This window comes from Haliaeetus albicilla, chromosome 5 (assembly GCF_947461875.1).
Source record: "Haliaeetus albicilla chromosome 5, bHalAlb1.1, whole genome shotgun sequence".
NCBI lineage: Eukaryota > Metazoa > Chordata > Aves > Accipitriformes > Accipitridae > Haliaeetus > Haliaeetus albicilla.
The window spans coordinates 27,701,186-27,718,428 of NC_091487.1; the positions used below are offsets into that span (position 1 = coordinate 27,701,186).

At 39.5% G+C, this 17,243-nt stretch overlaps 1 protein-coding gene across 2 annotated transcripts in view; it reads right to left on the bottom strand.

Moving 5' to 3' along the window:
- Positions 1–2,954: 2,954 nt before the first annotated feature.
- MIPOL1 (mirror-image polydactyly 1) overlaps positions 2,955–17,243 on the bottom strand; it is a 199,332-nt gene continuing 185,043 nt past the window's right edge. For both annotated transcript variants that reach the window (XM_069783941.1, XM_069783940.1), the window contains exon 14: positions 2,955–8,668. In XM_069783941.1, coding sequence (XP_069640042.1) covers positions 8,602–8,668 — 67 coding nt within the window. In that variant the 3' untranslated portion in view covers positions 2,955–8,601. The remainder of the gene's footprint in view (positions 8,669–17,243) is intronic.

The following is a 17,243-nucleotide window of genomic DNA, read 5'->3' on the forward strand; positions in this document are numbered from 1 at the left end:
CAGCTGGGTGAACCAAGCCCTGCTCATTCTTTACTTGCTTGGACAGAAGCCGCCATGACTTTCTAAACCAGAGAGCAGGAACCATTAGAAATGTGATAAAGAGCTGTGGATGGCTAGAGGTAGCATTTCATGACTACACCTGAGCCAGAATAGTGCTTTGGCATCTTGGAGTGCTGACTGCACCAACAGAAGTGGTAAGATCTGCCTGGAAAATTCTCAGTCTACTTTAGTCAATTCTAATCAGGCCCAGAGTGAAGAAATACAACATGAAGTCAAATGCTCATTTAGGCATTTCTTTTACCAACTTAGGGATAAAGTACTATTATTGTTAATTTTCCTTTTAAATGTGTGTTGAGATTCATTGATGAAAATTGTAGAAGGGATCAGATCCTATTAAATTTAATTAAATATTTACTATTTTGATATCATAATTTGTGTCATATTTATTCCAAGAAAGCCTCAGTGATAGGACAACTGCCATTTCTACTGCTCAACCTGTGAGAAGTAGAGGGGATGCTGCCAATTTTCATATTGATTATACAGTGACCAAAACAGCTAAATGTTAATTAGAAATGTTGTTTTATTTGAAATTTAGAACCAGGGTAGCTTGCCCTATCAAACAACAATTTAGTGAAAAAAATGAACACAACCAAATTTCAACAAATTTCCTAGCCTTATGCTCACACACCAACCTTAACCCTAGTGAGACACTTACTCTCAAATATTACAACAGCCGTATCTTGCTTTGACTTTCATGAAGTTTTCAAGACTTCTATGTGTAAGCGAAGCAAAGTATTTCTGTCACTGCTTGTAACAACTTTTCCTCCTTTTCTACACCTGAAGCAGGCAAAGCTTGCAGACTGATGTGTTTTTGGGCTTCACCCAATTGCTTTCTGCTGTTCTGTTCAAAATCTAATTTCTATCTTGCACTTTCTCTGTTACGCTGCTTTAGCAACAAGAGGACAGTCCTGATTTGTGCCTTCCTTGTCTAATGGGAAGAAGGGTCCAATTCAAAGCTATGATTTATCTACATCTTTCACAGTTTGCTGATTTGAGCTCATAACCCTAGGCCCAAATTTTGGCGACCCATAGCTCCTTATCCATGCCCTGTACTGTGGATATGAAGCCCTGCATTTTTGAACTGTGGGTGAGGGTAGTGTCCTCTCCAGTGAGAATATGGCTGAGTGGTAGAGCTGGTCTGCCGTACCACAGTCATAGCTTGAAGTGTTTCATTTTCTGCACTGCCATTTTAAAACAAACTGATGTAACAAATATCACAGCTGATCACATTCCTAATCTTTATTCCTGCATCTCCCTCTCTTGCTTAACTCTACTGCTAACGTTTAGTAACCATCATCTTGTAATACTGATGGTCACCATGCACTGGTAGAATGTTAGGGGTGAGAGAGAAAATTTTCCCTATATAAAGTGGAAGAAACAAAGCTGATAATTTTATATAGCCTGTTAAAGCACCAAAGGGGGTGATATTAGTGCTGTGAGCATGTGCTGATGGAGACTTCCTACTGTTTGTTATTCTATTTCTAGTCTAGTGTACTTTCACAGAGGCTGCATATGAGTTGACTATGTTATGTGAATGAGCTAAATATCCAAGTGAAGATATTAACTTTTTGAAAAGCAGATTCTTACAGATATTTGAAGTCTTGCTTTTAAGCAAGATTTCAACTTCTAAACTGATATCTATATCAACTTAGATACCAGTAGCCTCATTTCTCATAGACTGATTTTTGAAAACAGTTTAACTCTTTGATCACAAAACTTGTGAAATAGTGGCACTACATGAGTGAAATGCTCATGAACGCAGTCCTGAGGCTTCAGACAATGAATCAGCATAGTACCAAAGTAGTTTTTCATTTTTGCATCTTAACCTTTTGATATTTTTTTCTTTTATAAGTTTGGTTCTGGAATTAGTTCTGCTAATACTTAGTTCATAAACAAATATATCACTTTCCAACCTTTGAATTCTTCAGTAAACCATTACATTTTTCAATTTTATGTGAAATATGGTGTGCATATTCATGCGTGAGTACTAATCATCGCAAACTCGTGTAATGTATTCTGCAAGGGTTATCATAACCTTGCTTTAGCATGGCCAATGGGAAGCAGTTGTGACCAATTCTCAGGTACATTGTTGTTTTACCATATAACAATGGATCTGCCTCTATCATGTTCAGAAGCCATCCAAATAATGATGAACTTCTATGAATGTGACACTGCATGGACCTTTGGCCCAAGGTAACCATGGAGGGAACATGACAAACTCCTCCTGATGACAGCCTCTCAGAAAGGAGTGTGACCCTTTGCAGCTGGTGACTGGCTGGGCAACACACCAAAGCATGCGCACAATTGTAACGGTGTGTTCCAGGACTTGCTGAACAGGGGTTCTCACAGGTTTTAGACAAAATATGGTGGTTTCAATTTATGCATTCTCAACTTTGTAAGTTTCAGTACAAGTTTCAGGTTGAAACTTATGAGAAAATAAAAGCTGGTTTTTTTTTTTAAAGAAAAAATTAGACTAAACGTTGTTGCTGCCAAGGGAAAGAAAAGAAAACCAACTCCAGGTCAAAGACAGCTTTTCCTTTTCCTTGAACTACTCTATTTTTTTCAGTTCAGTACACCTTTTCAACCTGTTTTCTTTATTGCCTGGCCCTGCACTCACCATCAGGGTTAGTACTCAGTCATCACAGTACATAGTATGACTAAGAGTAAAGCACTGCAGGACTTGGCCACCATTCCTGTATTTGATTAGTTTTACAACCAAGTCTTGGCTACCACCATGAAGCCCTAAATTCTGAAAACACTTCTGGCTTTGCATTTCTGATGCTTAGTTGAACAAAGTTACCAGGTAAATGTTACCTTAAAATTGATTAAGTTAATGGCAATATTTTACAATTAACAATAAAAAACCACACTCCAAACCCAACTTTTTTTTGCAGGCTATTTTAATAAAGGGATTATAAAATACAAAAGAGAGAGAGACAGGTAACCTGAGATGCAATTTTGGAATGCAAACTTTTAGTTCAAATGTGCAAGCTCAAACTTAACAAATGTTTAAAATATTTGAGTTTTTCAAATGGTGCCAAAATAAACCATGTCTTTTCTAAAGACTACATATTTAGCTAGGCACTGGCAATGTAAATCTTTCAACCATTTCAAGTATTTGTTTAAAAGCCTCCCAGAACACATGTGCTCCCAACAAAACTGAAGAATGAAATGTTTAGACCACTGAAGCTCAACAGCTGACTTATAATCAACCTAATATGAGAACACCACTTTGGTTTTTTGGACTTGTGAATACATTTTATTTACCAATGCATGAGAAGAACAAACAGAGAAAGTCCAGTTCTGCAGACCTGATGTGAAATGGTACAGTGATAAGAGTCAGTACATGTAATGCTGCGATCATAGCAAGCACAGTGTCAGAGAAACTGCCGGTCAATGATTTCATGTGCCTCACAGTTTATTCATGCACGGGAAGAAAATCTTCTGAGGTACAAATTAAAAGAAAAAAGCCAACAAACCTAACAGCCTTCATCTGGAATTATTCTAAATGAAGAAAATAAAGGCACAGAGAAATCTTGACATTTAGATAGCAAGTTCATTTGTGTACGTGGATTAAAGATGTTACAACTCTTAATCACCTGATAAGAATATTTATAAAGCCATTTAATTTGAAAATTAAGGTATCTTGTAAGAAGTCCTATGATTCGGAATAATAAATAAATAAATAAATGTGCCTATGACAACATATTGACATTACTAAACTATTTCAATATGATAGCTTATTTATAAAAGCAGTTTTAGTATTCCCCTACATTAATGATTAACTAATGAATCTTACTTTCTTGTGGATATGTTTAAAGAGGAATCAAACCAACCTCATCTACAGGATTCCACTAACAAGACTGAGCTGGCTCTGAACTTTTCAAATATCAGCAGTTTTCCCAGCACTAGTACAGAAAACCATGCCACAAATTTTGGGCTGTGGGCTGAATGAAAAACAGTACTAAATGACTAAAGGTCTGCAGTTCTTTTCTGTTAAAGTTGATTTGTCACAATATTGTTAATTAGTGAGGGCTTAGGGAAGGCTTACTATGAATATAATTACAGTGCCGAAAAGCATTAATAACGCTCTTAGCCCGAGCCAACATGACGCTATTTACATATTTTACCCTGGCATATACCAGAAATGGCTCCCAATGCATAACGTGCTGCCGGATCATCAAGAGAAACACACAAAATCTCACAGGGGAAGGACGTTTCTGAGTATCTCAGTGCTCTTCAAGACAGCAGGGACACTAATTTGACCAGTAATTACAACCGTCACCATAAGCATTGCCTATGGTGAGCCACCTTTCATCATGAACTGCTGTTCCATCGGGAGGCAAATGAATTGCTGCTCCTGGTACATAATCTGATGCAATCTCATCCTTCTCATAAATTAGGACAGAAGAGACAATTGCATTTGTCTCCTGTATAGAATCAGGCTTCTTTTCACTTTCAGAGCTCTGTGCAGACATCAATCAGTTCTCAATGAATAAACTATATGATAAAAGCCAATTAACCCCTGTTATCATTATTGCCTATTTCTACTTGCCAGACCAGAATCCCTGCCCTTGTTACACTGAAAGGCAAAACTCAGACTGGGTTCAATGGGGCCAGAAATTCACCCGAGGGCACTAAAGGCTGGGCCTGCATTACCAGACCTGTGTGACTTTTGCTGTTCACTTCAGCTGGTGAAGAAGCGAAAGTGCTTTGACGTTAGTCACACAGATGCTTTTGCAAACTCCCCTGAGGACCCTAGGCACCTCTTCAGGGGCTGCATACCTTTTATGACTGTCACTAAGGGATTTGCCAAAGACCACACACCAAGTTGTTAGCAAGGAAGAGTGAGAACAACCGTTTCTGAATCTTCGCCTCTCAGCACAGTAAATTTCCCAAGGCCCTTTTCAAAGAAGACAAACAATTCTAGCTGAATTTTAAAAATTAAAACCTAATTTAAGTATGATTCAAAGTAATTTATCTACAGGATGATAAAACCCCCTAACTAAAAAGCTTACTGAATTTCAGGCTACTTGGTACAAGACATAAGACAGAGTCAGGAAGTATTTTTTCACCTTCGGTACAATGTGGCAAAAGGAAGATTATGAAGCAACTAATTTTACCGAATCCAGTATTACCCACAACCAGATGTATCTGACATCAAGCCTGCTAGATGGCTTTTGCCTGGGCAATCCTACTTTCCCAAACAAAGCTAGCAGACGCAAGAGGCTGGAGGTCAAACAGTCTTGCTGTACGAAGCCTGCACTCACAAGATTATTCGCTCAGAGGCAGAAAGACTTGGGGGAAGGTAAGGAGCTCTCGATACTCCTAGGAGAAGGAGGAACTTAGCACATTCATGCATGGAAAACAAGCCCTGATTTAGTAAACTTGCATTTCCAAAGTAGCAAACAAGCTTCCTCATCAAAGCTGCCAAGGAGTAAGAGGGAAGATCTTTACATCAAAAAATAAACAGTTCAAAGTTAGATTAAAACAATGGGTAAGAATAAATGTATCATTTTCACAGTGAAGGAAAGTTACCTTATTGTCCTACAGGAATCTTTGTCCCAAAGCCCATGTTGTTCAACTTAACTAAGAAATCACCTTGAAAAGGGCGTTAATTTGGAGATGGTGGTATTTCATATCATCATTTTCAGCATGGAGATGCTGATGATATTATAGTACTGCAAGTAGTAAAGATGAGCTGTGAGAAGAGATGGAACAGGAGCTCATGGTCACCAGGGAATGCATGCTAGAAGAACAGATGCCATTCAGTACCCATAAATGCAAACTATGCATTCAGAAAACAGTTCCGTCTGCATAGACCCTATGATGAACTCTGAGCTGAATATTATAACAGAGGAATGAGATCTAGAGTTGTTGTTATTATTACAGAAATATTAATTCCAAGAAATCAGCTGTCATAAAGCAAATCCAATGCTAAAAATCATTACAAATAGTATAGAGAATAAACCAGACATCATTATGAAAACTGTTAAAGTCACAATTTGTCTGTATCTTGAATACCGGGCACAAATCTGGTTGTATCTCAGTAAAAACACTGCAGAACTGGAAAAGAAATTGATTAGCATGACAAGACCAATTAAAAACACAAGACAGCTTCTTTACAAGAGACTAGGGCTCTTTCTGGAAAAGAGATGGTGGGGGAAGGATGCCAAATATGTAAAATTACAAGGGACATGGAAACAATATGAACAGGGAATGGTTGTTCGCTGTTTCTCTAATACAAAAACTAGGTGATAGCAAATGAATAGACTGGTTCATAACAAAGAAAAGGAAATACTTCTTCACTCAATGCATCATTAACTGCATAAGTCCTCGTGACAGGAACAAGTAGATACTAAAAGTTTAAATGGATTAAAAAATAGGTCATGAAAAAATGCTGCTAAATACAAAGACACTACCTCTGGCTCAGAAAGCCCCTAAATAACAAATTGCTGGGACACAATTTAGGAGAAAGGTCACTAGTACTGGCCTGACTTTATACCCTTTCCTAGGTGTCTTCTACTGGTTATTGAGAAAGGCAGTGTTTGGGCCAGTTGGACCTTTGGTCTAGCACAGTATGGTAGTCCTTACGTTCTCATCTTTATTCCTTCCTCACCACTTCATTAGAGCAGAAATGGCTCAACAGCACTGACAGCTCAGGAGATCTTGTCTCTCACTTAGTGCACTAAAGCTCAATGAGGAGAGTAGGAAGAAGAGCAGCTGAGTTGCCCAAGCGCTGGACAGCAGCACACGGGAGATGGTGAAGGGGCTGGGAGCTGGGGGGTGACAGTCCTCTGGTCTGGAAGCAGTAAACTTTCTTCCCACTGAATAGGTGTGGGGGAGAGACTCAGACTCACTGGCTATCTTAGGATTGACCAAAGGTCAAAAAGCAGCGCTTCAGAAGTTTCTAGAAGTGACTTGGGTAAATTTGGCTTGGAGGAATGCTACTTGTCTCCCTGCAAGGGATTAGGTTTGGGCAACTGAAACTAGGAGGAGGTTAGGTCTGCAGATGATGAAGGTTGAACATGGAAGTGCTTGAAAGGAAAAACAGGCATTGAAATGTCTCCCCTATCCAAAATGAAAATTTCATTTTCTTAAGCTAGACTGCCCTATCATGACATCTGTACAAGCAAACATTAAGAGGCAAGATAGCCTAACAACATTAAACACAAAGCAGAGTAGGCAAATGGAAGCCTTAGGAGCTACATCCACCCTGCCTGAGCTGGCTGGTCCTGGGAGTGGGCTTAAAGCCCACTGTGCTCCTGAGATTCATTAATGAATTTGGGCTGCTTATAGATTACAGGTGCCTTCTTGAGCAGGTTTATATGAGCACTGACCTGACCCTTCTGCTCACCTTTAGTCATGTGACAAAGACATACCGAATACAGGGAGATGTTTGGGTCACAAATATAACTCTAGGTCCAACTCTCCTGTGTCTGTAAGGTCTATAATGTCTATGTGCCCCAGATTTTCCTCCTCACCCCTCAATTTCTCCCCTGTCTGTAGGAGTCTATCTTTCAGCCTCTGAGTTCAGTCCCAGGGCACTTCGGGAGTACACAAAGCAGAGGGGTGGCAGTCTGGCCTCAAACCCAACCTAGACGGTACTGCCGCACTGCAAAGCAGTACAGTCTACAAGAGGTCTAGAAGAAGCAGGCAAAAAGTCTTGCAGGAAAGGGGTGAGGGAACCACCTTACACTGGAAAGGTGCATTTTGACTCTATAAGGTGGTTTCTGAATATTTGAGAGATTTTCCCTCATAGGAAAGGACAGAGGAGTGACTAAAAACAATACAGGAAACCTTCCCCACTGTCTGAGATATGGTACAATGTCACAAGGCTTTCATGTTGCAATTTATGAAGCTGTACCTCCAGTGAAACCTAACTGTACATTTCTTTTTAATGTACACTGAAAATGCCATGTACTAGCAGTAGCTATTCAATCACTGTAGAAAGCTGTTTATGTATCCTTCCTTTAGACGTAGCCACAGTCACTAGCTGCAATTCAATGGGCTATGAGTAAAGAGGAAAAAAATCTCCAATACACTAGCTAGAGATATTTCTTGAACGTGAACCTACTTTATCGATTAATATATTTAACATACAAATACTGGACTGTTTGCAGTCTCACAAAATAACATAAGGGATTTAAATTTTGAAACTGCTTTGCAGGATTCTGCACCTGAAGCCTGCAGTATTTGAAAACATGATCAAGCTGTGCCTTGCAGCAGACTACAGTCTAGTAACACCGAGAGGACAGACTGTTAAAATAAGCATCTACATAATTTTTCACAGTACACAGTGCCACAATGCATCTGCTTAAAAACAAATATATGTTTGCAGTGAAACATTTCAACAAATCACAGAACTCAGCAGCAAAGTAGTTAAACATTTATGATTTGATTTTATCTCAGCTTGGAATGTCGCTGGAGTGTCCCACTTCTAACAACTGTTTGCTAAGTTAAGGCTTTAGTGTTTACACAGTGCTGAATGAAGCAGCCTGGTCACCAGATGTGAATGCTTCCTTAGACTAGAGCTTTCAATCAGATCACGGTCCTAATGGTCCCTGCTCCAACCTTCTTCCTCAGGACGTCCACCAGCCTTTCCAACCTGAGAGGGGGTAGGGGAGAGGGAGAGGAGAGAAAAAAAAAGGAAGCTAACGTTAGGAATGTTCTGGCTGAAAGAGACAGTGTTTGCACTGAACCAAGCTGTCCTGGTGGTGGTCACGCTCAGAAACAAAGCACTACTGTAAAAGACAGACATTAAGGGAGAATGCAGACCACTTACAGAAAACTTTTTAACCTACAACCCAACCCATGTGCAGTCAGTGATATATATCAACTCACTTTTCTTTTGTAGTATATGTAGTATCTGAGGTCCCCGTAAGGCATTAACACAAAACCCTGTGCAGCAATCCTGTGGCACATACACACCTCGGTGTAGGCAGGACATTCAGTTCTTGCACTTTTTAAAATATGAGTGGTCCAATGCTCTTGCTAAATGTAACACTTAGCTGTTGTTTCCCCTTAAAAAATACTCTGCCCATTACGCAACAGATACCTTTATTGTCCAGCTTATAAATTTATGCCTAAAACCCCATGTGGTTTATGTCAAAAACTTTTTCAAAATACTCAACAAGCCAACTTCCTGAGGATGTGGATGATGATATTTTGAAGGTGGCCCGTATGATTATTATGTTGACACAACTACAGAAAAATTATCAGTCTAAATAAGTAGGACAGAGAGCCACCTAATCCTCTCTTAGTTTTAAGGCACAGGCTGTAAGCATGTCCAGCATCTCACTGGCTTAATTTGTTCTTTCCCTTTGTTAAAGTATGCAGGCAAATGCAAAGGGCTAAATTTGTTCAGTGTTTTCCATTTGCCCACACTTATCTTCAGCACTCTAGTAATCATGCATTCAAGCTATTTCTTCAATTTATCTGTATTTAATGGAATCCTTCAATAAAAGCTCTCCTACAAATAAACTAACTATATAAAAGCAGACACTGTGTAGTAAAACACTTTTAGAGCCATGTCCAGCATTTTATACACACAACTTTCATAATGGATAAAAAGAGTTGCAGGTTCAAATAGCTGTATTCACTGTTGCAAAGTTGACTATTTTTTCTTATCTGAAAAGACAGTTGTTTTTTTTTTTAATATATTATACAACATGAGGAATGCAGATAGGAAATAAAAATAACACAGCTTTATCAAAACTGCAAAATTCATTTTATCTCATGGATGCATTAGTACCTTCAGTGCAGGAAAACTAGTTAACACGTCTTGGATTTATTGCCACAAGTCATGACTAACGCACATGGTACGTATTGAAACACTCTTGTTTTCCAGGAACCAGCAAGCACCATGAAGCTACACCTTTCATTGTACTCACCAGGTGACTTAATTCTTGAAACGAGATTAAGAATTCACCACCCTAATGTAATTATCAGACACCAGGAAACGTACGTGGAAAGTTCAGCTGGTTCTAGCTGTTCCACAGGGACGCTAAAGGAGTGAAAGCACAGGTGAAAAACTACTGCTTAGCTACTCCTCTCCCTTCTGTTTTCCAAGTATTGCTTTTCCTTTCTAACCAACTAGTGCATTTTTCCTGGTTTTGTAACATACATCTACTGCACTTCTTCGTCTTTATGGAGGCAGCACCCAGACAGTCATAATTCAGTGCAGTCTGTCCATGCAAGTATAAAGTCAGGGCTTCCACAAGTTATTTGCTCCTGAAAGTTTTCTCACAGTGGATAAATCAATGTTTTCTGGGTTCTAAGGGTTTTAACTCGGTTACTGATAGGTCATAGTTTCCCTGCCTCTTTTACTGAGAAGTTTCCCTGTTAAATCAGTTGTTAGTTCACGTGCAATTTCAGAAAGCAACGGCAGATCAGTCCTTACTTTTAACAGCACGTATGTTCAGAAGCCTTGCGGCTTTCTCAGCTACTTTATTACTGGAGGTCTCTTTCTCTCTCACACTAGCACCCTCTCCAATGTGCTTCAGAGACATAAAGCACAGAAGAAATGTTTCAAACTGTCTGGACAAACAGAAGGTTTGGGCTGCAAATTGTTTTCTGTGAGACAGCAGAAAATAGTAAAATCCGAGATCATGGCTCATTTAAATCACTGTTCAGTTAAAAAGAAATACTCCGTGGCTTATACAAGTGGGGGAAGAATGACTTCAATAATTGAGGTTTCTTTTGGGGAGACATAGGTCGGAGGTCACTGCTTACACACTGTCCTGCAATTGGCCTTAGATGTGCACCACTCTGTGACCAAGCAATGGCACTGCACACCAGAGCAGAACAAGTTAGCGAAGAGCTGCCCATGTTTGAAGAGAAATACCACTGGGATGAAAGTAGCTGTCTTCTGTTTAACCTTGAAACTGTCAGGCTTCATTGAAAATAATGAGGCTTAACAATCATAGCTTCTGCTTTTCAAATGAATGATGACTGAAATCATCAAAATGAGGTATCCCACACCAAATACAAACCATGCAGGGCTTATTTGCCTTTTGTTTCAGTCATGTGTGGATTTGCAAATTTATTTATTCTTTATTAGAAGAAAGAAAAAAAAAAGCAGCAGGAGATTAAGAAACCATACCTTTGAAAGAGATTTAAACAATAATGTAGAAGAGAAACTGTAACAGCTATTTATAAGATAAAATAACAGAGGGCAAAATTCACCCCTACACAGACACAAGACCCAATATACCACTGAAATCCCACTTAAGCCTGCAAAATAATGCTATGGGCTGAATCAGTGGCTAATAACTCTTGATACAGGCCTCAGGGGGCTTTTCGGAACGATAATCCTGGACTCTTTGTTCACCAAGGGCCCAACTCTACCATCCTGACTCACACTAAGCAACATTTTTCTTTGTGAGTAATAAAAGGCAGCTAACAAGGCTGGTTTTGTGTCAACGAGGTATACTACCTGCAAGGGGTGAGAGTGGCAGAATTGCCCCTTGTCGATAAGGCTCTGTACCCAGCCCAGCGGGATGCTGCAGGCAGCTCCTTTTGGAGGTTGAGCATTTTAATCTGCGGTAAACTGAAGGAATAGTCTTATACCTCAAGACCAAAGGTAACTTAAATTTCTAAACAGACAAATGGGAGGTGCTGGGAACTACCCTAAAAGTCTCAGTGTTTGCAGAGTTTTATTCAAAATATGGAAGACATTGACCTGAAGAAAGCAATGTTTATTACTTTGTGCAATCATGATATATCTGCCAGTATAATCTCACCATATTTTACTTAACTGAAAGCAGTACTGACTATGTTTGACTGTATCCTAAGACACAGATTTAACAAATGACATTTGTCTTTTTGCTTGTGAAGGAAACAGTCCTCATAGTATAAATTAGATGTGCAATATGACACTCTTCTCCTGAGATGTAAGCACAGACACTCATTGAATTTACATCTCATGAAGTAACCAAACTAGTCATTCAAGAAGAAAGTAATTAGGTTTGTATTTTAGGTCAGAGAGAAGAATGGTATGGCGGGTGACTCTGCTGCAGTGCTGAAGGTCCAAACGTGCAAGGACACACAGGCACCTTTAGGAATGTTCAACAAAGCCTCTTAAGGTCTCATGCCTCATTCTCACAGATTTCAATTTCTTGCTTAGAGATTTTGGAAATCCCAGTAGGCGACCTTTGCTATTTCTTGGTACTTATATAATTCTAGAAAAATCTGTCCCTTAACAAATAAATTCTCTCAGCAAATGCCACTTCAGCATTCTCTACACAACTACTGTATGTGTGCATGCAAAATGAGTACAAAATGACATATAAAATACAGGAGCAAACTATGTATTCAGATGGATAGGTACAACTTTGGTTTTATTTATACTGATTTGCACATACCCAAAGTAAAAAAGTCTTGTGTTTTTGGGGATAGATGGAGTTGCATAAACAAAAAGCACAAAGATGAGAGCTAAAAATATTCTTCATCTACACTACCTGCTCCTGTAATGCTCATCTCAGTGCTTCCATGAAATGGAAAAATACGCTTCCCCCCCCCAATTAGGAAAGGAACATCTGGTCCATCATTGTGAAGAGTCTTGAATTGCAGTGGCTTAACGCTTCCTCAATACAAATCTGGAATTGAGCAGGTGAATCTGTGTTTTAATAGAGAAATAAAAAGATTTCCTTGAGGGGCTTGCTGCTATGATATTACCAGTTTGAATATGTACTTTCAAAAGCGTTCCTAAGCTTTAAGAAGGTCCTTGTCTTCAGAGGAAGGCTGCCTAAACAAGAACGTTGCTAGGTGTGTCTTCCCCAAGACAAATTCTCAGCCATTCTCAACTCCTCTTCCAGTTATTTCAAACTGTGTTCTCTTACCACCTATGCATACATCTGACAAAATGCCTGTATGGAGTGTATGTTGTTATATGGAGTGGTCTTAAGTAGCTCCTGAACTGTTTGGCATTTTTTTTTGGCATCACTGCTTTGATTTTTAGCAAAGCCTTACAAAGCTTTACTCCCTTGAGTATAAATCATTTTGGTTTATGAATCAGTCTCCATAAAGCAGACTTAAAATCCTTACTGACAGAGAAGCTTGTTCCAGGACCCCAGAAGTGGGATGTATAGTTGCAAAAACGTTACCTACTGGTCTCTACTGCTGACTCTTATGCACATTTTTGGCTTGCTCTCCTTTCATGTATTCTGCTGAAGAAGTCTAGCTCTAAACTGTAGCTTGGGATCAGTAAAAACTCTGCAACTGCCTAAATCCACATAGATCAGTACATCCTCCCACACTGCTCCATCTCTGCCCAAAGGAACTCGCCCCAAAGAAGAGCAGTGGCCTTTATCCAGAAGTTCTGAATATGACAGTTATACAGTCACAGGGTGATCTTCCGGGGCATCATGCCCCACAAATAGTCAAAATGGATACCCAACTGAAAGAAAAAGGCATCCTTCAAGTAGCCTATGTCCTAATCTGCAAAGCAATATATAGACTAGCCGAAAACAATAGCTTCTACCTGCAGATGGAGGAGTTCAGCGATAAAAACAAAACCCTCCTGGGTTTTGAAATGCTATATAAAGGCTTATAAACCTAAACTATAACCCTTGGTTATCTTTCCAGTAGATAAGATTAGGCTCGGGCTATGAAGATGGCCTTACTTGTGTGATTTCTGACTTCTTGTGGAATGTGTTTTGCTAACACTAGTTCTCTTTAGAAACCAAGCATTTGAAAATATATTAGGTAAATAAAATGCATTGGACAAAAGCATTACAAGCAGTTTAGCAGTAGAGCTCAGTGAATGACTGTTCAGTGAGTGGTCATATAAACAAATTCACTTAATTTCGTCTCAGAATAAAAAAAACTCCTTTCCTTTCCCTCTCCTTTCCTTCAGTCTTCCTCTTGGATATATTTCATCAAAACCTAAATGGAGTGCTTGTTTTCAGGCATTTTCTCTAAAAGTCAAGGAAACAAATGACACAGAGAAGAGAGGCTGCTGTGATACTAGTCTTGCCCAGAAACCAGTCACTTGGATAGGATCATTTACTTAAGAGGCTGGAGGAAACTGGTTCAGCTCTATTATCTGTACGAGGGAAGTGGACCCCAGCTGCTTCCCTCTCGAGGGAGTAGCACTGTGCTAACACTGGCTGCTGGAGTGGCTTGTTCTCAGTATCAAATGTTGAGGCTGCTCCGATTGAATAAAATGCTTAAATATTCACTGGATCAAAGCATGGAATGTAAGGGTATGACCTCGCAGTGAGTGGCCTATCTACCATGCTACAGAGGCATCGCCCTCTTACCTCTGGGTGGTTCAGTGAATCTTTAATTGTTCTTACTCCTTAATTCAGGTATTATTTTTGCCCCCTCAAAAGTCTGCCTTTTGAACAATAATAATTTTTGATTGACTCACTAAAAAAACATTGCTGGTTGTATTTAATGGTCATATATACCAGTCTGTAACAATTCCTTCATAAATCATCACAGTGGTAAAGACTACATGTGATTCAGATGCACCAGGCTGCCTCTCTCTGCTTAACAAAGGTCCCTCTGCATCTTTTGGATTGGAGACTGGGCGTCTTTCTAAATGACACGCTGGAGTTCAGCAGTGGTTTTGAACCTGATGCAGGAATTGCTGAATAAAATTCGGTGCCTGGTGTTAGACAGGTGGCTGGACTGACTGGTATTAATGGTCCTTTCTGGTCTTAAAACACAAGACTTAGAGACTGATTTAGCAGCATCAGCGAGCTCTAAACCGTGGTAGACCACAGTGTTGAATCTAATCACTCCAGGCACTGCTGCCAATTCCTGCCTGCCCAACACTGTTTGTAATGTCACTCCAAAAAGTATGTTCCATTAAACTTACAGGCCTTAAATTTGGCAGGGCAAACCATTCTGCCTCTGAAAAGCACTGTCACAAAACAAGCATTCCTATTAAATCCCTTTCAGCGTCTTCTCAACCCAAAAGAGTAATTCTGTATATGATTAAACTTAGAAGTAAATACAGCCAGTTGGGCTCCTGACAGCAGACATATTTCAAAATAAACCTGGCTTACACAGGCCTTGGCTAAAATATTAAGCCTTTATCTGTGGTCCACAATAACTAATCTTGTCAAATTGTTTGCTCTCTACCTTCTGTTTGGAAGATTATGAGCTAGCTCACCATTACTATTCACCTTGTGCCATCACTAGCAGCAGGAAAAGTGAGTGGTAAACACAGTTGGTCTATTTTGATGGCATTTCACCTGACTTTGCATTGATGTAGATTGCTAAACAGTACAGGATAATACAAAATCAGGACTTTCCATCTATGCTGGATTCAATACCACGTTGCAAAAGGTATCGCTCCTTTGCTTTCGAATGCTTTCTCAGGACAGCTGACACTGATTGCCTAAAATAAACGAGCTTACGAGAAAGAAAAATAAACCCTGAAACAACTATGCTATAATCTCATCTGTATTTCAGTACACTGAGATCTACAACATGCTTATCGTACAGACCAGGCTCTTACTATTGGATGGACCATTCACATCTGAGCATGGCTGGTATTAAAGACTTAAAAAATTAACAACTGAGACAGAGGATATATTGGCATATTTAAGGCCAAATGACACTCATTAGATTATTTAATCAGATCACAGAATTTCACCTAATTACTCCAGCTTGAGTCCAACAGTTTATATGCCAATTTTATGCAAAGTTTACTACTTCTATTTGTGCAGGAAAAACCTTTTCTATATCTCCTTCCATAAGCTTGAACTACTTTTAGCACTGACACTTACTGTTTCCATGCATTTGGTGTCACAGCTGGTCTCTTTTTTAGGAGAAATCTTGACATCGAAGCCTACTCCTTACAGTGACAGCATTTACACAAAGTTTGTGCTGATATGAATAGGCAAGGGTCTCCTGGATTTTCTTGCCAAATACTTCCTGGAAGTCTCTGTCACCTGCTTAGGAAAAGCTAGCAGTTTTACCTTATGCTAATATATCTTCCCCATAAAAAGTATTCTGCCATAGTATGTATTCATTTGAAGGGGGAAAAATATTATTTCCTATCAACTCCTGATGAACAATAGTCCTGCCCTTTGGTAATGACATTTGGTATCATCAGAGTGCCACAAATCAATCACAGGTAAGCTTATTCTGTCTCTGAACTGTTTCCCACCTTCTTCTTGAGAGCAAAACAATCTCAGAAAAGTGAATACTCTTTTCTTTGAATGCTCACAACATGCAGGGATGGTCAGAACTTTTAAGTAAAGTGTTTAAAAGGCAGACATCAGGTCTATTTTGCATTATGAGTATTATGTGGCAAAACAGCATACAGAGAAGTGAAACGACTTGCTGAAGCTCAACCAACCAAGAAGACTGAAAAGCCCCACATGTTTAATTTTATGTGGTCTTGAGCTGAACTGGGTTCCTCATGTGCACAAAAAAAAGAAGTATCCTGCAGAATTAGAGCCTAAAATGGCTGGATACAGAGCCCTTCTCTCTCAGCTTCTCAATCTGTGCTCTGAACCATGTCAGCTGGTAACAACTAGCCAGTTTTCTTATTCTTTATCCAGCTGAAACGTATTTCAGGAGACGGGAAAATAACCTGTTTTTTAGAGGATTTTGATGTGTTCTAAATCCTTCTTCAGGAATATTTAAAAGCAATGTCAAAAATCGATTATCTAAAATAGTATTTCAAATCTGCTCAAAACAAACAGCTAGATAGGATTCCTCATAGGAAAAATATTCAGGGTGCAGGACCAGCAGATTGATACACATTTATGGATCTGTAGAGAATGGGGTTACTAAGAGACTCTAACTTTAGAAGTATCTGTCTGAAATCACCACGTTACACCTTTCTGCATGTTTCAAACAAGCCTTCCTTGTAAGGCCAGGTCTGAACCTCTCAGCTGCCTATTCCAAGCCAGTCTCACCTCTTTCGGGCGCGTTCTGGTCGAGTCCTGTTTGCAATGAGTTTGTAAAATCGCAAATACTGAAGTACTACTCAGGCTGTTTCCCAAGTACATCCCATCAAAGCACAACTTTGGCAGACTCCTCTTGATATCATAAACAATAAAGACAACATGAGCTTTTTTCTTGATTCCACAAATATTTTACAAAACCTGATGCAGACTTGCTGGCTCTAGGCAGCTCTCAGTTACATTGCACCTCCCTGAGGCGGTTCCACCCTCGTGACCAAAAGTAATCTGGAGCTTGTGGAGAGAAAATTCCTT